The sequence below is a fragment of the Opisthorchis viverrini genome (genome assembly GCF_000715545.1).
Source record: "Opisthorchis viverrini unplaced genomic scaffold opera_v5_5, whole genome shotgun sequence".
Lineage (NCBI taxonomy): Eukaryota > Metazoa > Platyhelminthes > Trematoda > Opisthorchiida > Opisthorchiidae > Opisthorchis > Opisthorchis viverrini.
In genome coordinates, this window is record NW_008751661.1 from 86,151 (window position 1) to 92,151 (window position 6,001).

General features: G+C 42.2%; 1 protein-coding gene across 1 annotated transcript in view; it reads right to left on the reverse strand.

Moving 5' to 3' along the window:
* Positions 1-4,576, reverse strand: part of T265_00481 (hypothetical protein) — a gene marked incomplete at both ends in the record, with an annotated part of 33,732 nt that extends 29,156 nt beyond the window's left edge. Inside the window, one exon of the mRNA XM_009164285.1 lies at positions 3,992-4,576. Within this exon, the coding sequence (XP_009162549.1) occupies positions 3,992-4,353 (362 nt within the window). The remainder of the gene's footprint in view (positions 1-3,991) is intronic.
* Positions 4,577-6,001: the final 1,425 nt, after the last annotated feature.

Consider the following 6,001-nt stretch of genomic DNA (forward strand, 5'->3'; position numbering starts at 1 on the left):
CTTGACGTCTCCTGTCATTCGTGTGTGCCATCATGTCACTCTCAGGAGCGAAGCATCTGTTTTGGGCACAGAAGTATTGGTCAGATAAACAACAAGACAGCTAGCGAAAGTTAACTTTAGAAAAAAAGAGATTTCATATCAAATCCGGAAAGGGCGCTATCAGTTCTGGAGTGTTTTGGTAATTTTGTAATTTCAGCGATGGTGGAACACCGGCAACCTACAAGTGCTCAGCACACTGGAATTAAAGAACTGCCCGTGGAAGCGTATTTTGGAGTTTATAGAGTGAAGTATCGTTTTGGAGTCTCGCGGCATTCCCGCCGAGTCTAACAAAGTGCAAGTGGCCAAATAAAAAATTCAGGGTATCATTCGGTCGTCTGAGGCCCCGCTCATTTACACCATCCTGAAATGTAAACCACCAAAAGCCTAAGACCCAAAGCATTGTAATTTTATCATTTCCTTGTAATTAGTTCAGCATATGTTTCTCTGGGGTAAAAGCAAAGAAGAATTTTCATATGCTCTAGAGGAGAGGTCATCAAAAACTTAACAAAGTTTTTGTGACTTATTGAACTATCATCCGTTTTCTCCATATTAGAGATGATTTGCCAGAAATTTACGGAGAATCAGAAGAGTGTTCGGTAACGCTGAAGCGTACTGATAGATCATGGGAACTATTATGCTATTGAGCGTTGTATTGTCGAATATTTTGAACATAAAAATTGATTTTTCTTCCCCTCCAAGTTCAAAAGAGTTTCACGAAAGTTGCCCGAATACTATTGGTTACACAACTGATTCAAACCACTACATCGTAGCGCCCAACTAAGCAACCATACAGATAAACCGCCAAAATCCCTTGCCACTCAGCGTTGAATTCACTGAGGATATAAGGTGAAGTATTTCTGAAAATATCAGGCTGTAACCAGAGAACTTACACATAGCTATTTAAAGCTATTCTCTCATGACAGATGCTAATCAATAAAGCTTGTCTATTTTCCTTTGAATAATGTGCGGAATGATCGTATTGTTCAGTTGTGGTACTTTTTATGACCGTCTGCAATGTGAGTCATTTTGAAATTTATGAGCTGTCGGAAGCAAGCATGTCATAAAGTGGGCGATAAAAACAGATATCTGTTCGGAACTTCGCCACACAATTCCCGGTTTTGTGCAGCAGCTTCAGAAATGAATATATCATGTAAAAAAAGCTGTCTGTGTTTCAAAAAGGTTAATCACAGGTAAATCTTAATAGGTCTTGGTTCGGGGGGGGGGTCATCCGTGTGATGAAAAACAGACTGTCGATCAAACGATCATGCATAAATATGAACGGAACACACATGTGGAGAATAATAACAGCAATATAACAAAAACGTCTGTTATGTCGATAGAATACCTAAGCACATATTCACCAGGTTAAAAGTCACTTCAAGACAACTCCTTCAGGAAGCTACTACTTTGTAAACACCGAATTGGTTGGATAATGAGACTCTCGCTCGATGAATCACATTGTAACATTTGCCCGACCTAAGTATCCAGAAAACGAAAGGCTTTTGCACGAGCGGGAAACTGTTTCATCTGTGAATACTGCCGGGGAGACTCACCAGAGGTGGTCTAGTTCGGTGCATGATAGAGTTTTTTAGAAGGGTCCAAATCGGCAATGGAACTTACAGAAGCGAAATTGCAAGTGGTCTGACTTGTGAGGTGAACTGTTGCAGCCTTGTGCCATACATATGTACACCCATCCTTAGCACTAACGGGAACAATTCTACTTCCAACCACCTGGTCCGACACTTAACTGGTGTCAAAATAAATTTAGTCCTCAAACCTACATGGTCTTTCCGGATCCCTGTTTGCGAGGATGTTTCCCACGCGAGCACTTAGGGTTGTTTCTTGTTCACGCTGGCACGGTTCAAATCAAGTTTAGACCACGCTAAATCGAGTCGAATACTCTTAGTCCTACAGTAGTCATTTTCGAAGACAGCTCATTGAATTTTTCGCTTGCGGGTTAAAGCGCAAACTAATTCCAAGTAATCGTATCCGGAGAAGGACCTAAAGCACAGATGGCAAAACAGTCATGAGCTCAAATTTTGCGAAGTTTGAAATGAAACGATGAAGTTAGTGAGTGCTTTGAGGAATTTTTGTCCTTTTGAGAAATTCTCTGCTTCTTGTTTAAATGTCAGTGATTTATGCACATTTACCTACATTTGTCGGTATACAGCAAGTGCACATAACATTTATGACACAAAACCAGTAGGTACTACTATTAGTAGTACCGAAATGCAATTGATTTGTCTCAGCTGCCCTGAGGCTAGCCTCATGGCTTAACTTAAATTGTGCTTTGTTGGGTGGGAATAATATCCCTGTAGTGAACTACAATCCATAAAACGCCACAAAGTTTACCACTGCCTCAATTTTGTGGTGTGGAATTAAAGCCAAATGGGTTATTGAATGAAGTCAGTTGGGAAATACGTAGCAGCCTTAACTCTACTCTAACCATATACTTAGCAGAGCAGTGGTTTGCTTGTGTATGATGTTTCTAGAAACCTGAAAGGCAGATTTGATCCTCACGTTCTGTCGTTTTGTTTGAGAAGCGACAAGCGCACTTCCTAAATTCCGTTATTCCCTGGAAGTTCGCGTTCTAATGAACTGACCAGAAATTTCAGCCCATTGAATGTCACCAGTTGTAAAGCTGATTCGTTCAAACATGTGTGGTGCTAGACAAACCGGAAATAGCAAAACACCACAATTTCACAGTTGTTTCAATAAAGTTTAATGAGGGTCTCCCCATATATTGAACAGAAGCCCCGCCGTTACCTCCGCTGTAAACTCTTTGACAACCCACTACCGTTTGGTCTTTCTTGCCACTCAACAGGTAAATACAGGCTCAGATCTTTCTTCATACCGTGTTCTTCATAAGCATCAAATTGCACATAACTAACGAAGTACGCTCCTTTTCATTGATTATATTGAAATCGGTATAAACTGCCTGGGCTACTTCTGTAACAGCCTAGTCAGACTTCCCGTATAGTTTGACGGGTATTACAATTTTTTTCATTCTACCAAGGATGTCACAATTGTGTCACGTGCTGGCGATTTTGGCAAAGTGACCTGTTCTTCAATCGTAATGACTAGATAATCCAGCCCAGGTAACAAAGCAACCACTGCCTTATTATTTGTTTGTTCGTACCCGTCGGGTTGAGTATCAGGTTGAAGGAAACCTTTGATTTTGTCCGTGAGAGATTGAGTTACCCGCAAATCACTGGTCGAACACTAGTCCGATCCCGAGGCATAAAAACGATCTAACATCCTCTAACATCCTTTTACTAAAAATTGACTTTGCTCTACTGTTGCACAAAGGTGAAAGACGTAGTAAAGATGACCGGGCGTGCCCAGAAATACAGCTAAATGATCCCAAGAGGGATAGGGAATTGCCATGCTTCAAAAATTTTAACGGTCATGAGTACAGTACATGGAATTTGTTGCTGAATTTGGAAAGTTCGCACTGCAGTTCAGCTGTAATCTGGTGGAGTAACACAGTTGAAGTACAAACGGCATGTCTTTGAAGATCACCCAAGTGCATTTAAATCAAAAGCCAATAAATCGATCATTTTGATCCCATCAGAGAGCGCACATTCATTGGGATAGAACGAACCCTGGTTTCTAGAGAGAGTAACGTCATTTGCGCATGGAAGACAATCCAGTTTGTCAGACTATAGCTTATACACCACCATCCATTACATAATTTGCGTCAGTGAGCATCACTATTGTTAATTTGGTTACCTAATTCCCAATAAACAGCTTATGGTGACATGATGTCATCAACCCCGATCCCCAGGGGACAGACAAACAGACTCTCTTCCATTTATGTCGTTCAGCAAGTATACCTATTAAGTACCAAACAAATAAGCACACTGACAATAAACTAAAGAACAAATTGGATCATAAACTAACATAAGACCAACTCCGGTTAAGGAAATACGTCAAAACTGAGGAAACTTACGACTTCTCGTGTTTGAAAAAGCTGGCAATTTGCAGGGCAATGACTCCGACAATGAAACAAATCACTCCGAACCACATGCACACACAAGTGAACTTTTTGTTCAACAGCCATCTATAATTACTCATTGGAACTTCGCCTGATCGGTTTCCTAGGGATTCTCGCGGTAAAGAGGATCGAACGGGGAAGAATACTGGATTTGTCAAATCCAGTTGCTCCCGACTGGGTTTTTCTCGCCTTCCTAGGCGGCATGGATGGAAGTAGGGTAGATCACCGAAGTCCTGAATTCTTGGCGGCGGTTGCGGAATTAGTTCGGGTAGACAATCCCAAATTCGATTCCATATGGTCCTTGAAAGGTGTGTCATGATAAATAACTGGTCTGAATTTGTTGCGTGTTGCTACGTCATCTTTTGCATAGCACACCTACAGGTGGGTAAGCAATACGCCAGTAAAATTTATGTCACACTGTCAATCCAGAAGAACTCGGAAAGTCCGACCAGGCACTGCTTCGGGTTATAAAATTATTAGCAAGACGCCAGGTTACTAGCTGATACGATATAGACATTCACCCATGCGTACCAGGAAATCGTCTAACCAACAGAAAAGAACCAGAGTTCAGGCACAAGCACACCCAAGCTGATTGGCTGCCGGAGAAAAAATCGACCATCCGTCTGGCGCACTGTTTGTGTTAGACAAAGCAAATTTCGCCTGGTTGCTCGTGCTAGTTAAGGCAACGTACAGGAACAATGTGCACATCACAATGCCAGTCAGGGGGTGCTGTATATCAATCACAAAATTAACAGTGAAGGCAGCTGGACATGTGGCACGCAAATCCACAGGTTTGACCGGGCTATGCACTAAAAACAGGAAGCATCAGAGCAAAAACTGAAAAGTGCCCTAATTCTGTCCAGCAGATAATTATGGAGCTCTTGGGGCATTTTGATAGAGCCAGGTTGAAATCCGTTTAGGTAGTTCTATCCAAAACAGTGACATGGATGCATTGTACAGATAGACCGCTGAGAAGAAAGTAGGGTTGATCATCACCTTTCGTGAGTTAAAAATCTTCCCAGTTGAGAAGACACTGTCAAAGGATACAAGAATGCTTTCCCTGAGGGACGCTTCTAGTGAACATGAAACGCAAGTGTATTACTGAGACCCGGTCTAACATGCCATAACGTTCCAGAATGACGAGTGTTTGGGAAGAATGATATTACCTGTGTCCAAGACGCGCCTATTGATTTTTGGTGATCCTGAAGTCTTCCCCCAGTTTGATGAAGTTCCAGTCACATACTATTAGGCTTAAGCCACAGTTCGACACTTTCCGTGTCACCAATATCCATAGGAATTTGTGCTCTGCCAAACAGGAACTCGGAACCAATGTGTTGAAGCCAACCGGATTTAACGTCCTCAGTGTGCATTCTAACGACTTGTCTCCCATCGATGAGATAATGACTATGAACCACTTTCAGTCACTTAATCAAAACGCTTAAGTTTCCTACAACAAATCACATAACCAAAACGTGTTTGTGCCATCTAATATTGAGAATCTGGAGTGGTGAACTTGAAAAAGACGGCTTCACACTTATTAGTCAGCCAGCAACTGCTCCGTCCTCTGTACCCTCAACTTGCTGGTTCATCACAGATGATCCGAAACGCAAGAGCACGTGACTTGAATCTGCTCAAATCAGCAGTAAGCTTTGCTTACGCAGTGGGCACGGCCAAATCAGCGTCGCAGGGTCGTGGGTGAAAAGGGGGTGACCGATCTACCCATCTCACTGGCGAATGGTCAACAATTTATCGCAAACGAATCGGTCAAACCTCACTCATTTGTTCCACCTTAAATGCCAAAACGTGCGTCTTGACCCCAACTAACTTAATGGCCTGGAAATTGTGAAAGTCAGGATGTAAGGTATCTCGCATGTGAACAACGCAGCTGCCGCTATCAAAAAGTAAGGTAGAAGTGCCAGGTCACATGACATCGTTGACCTAATTGGTCACATCAGTCAACTGATC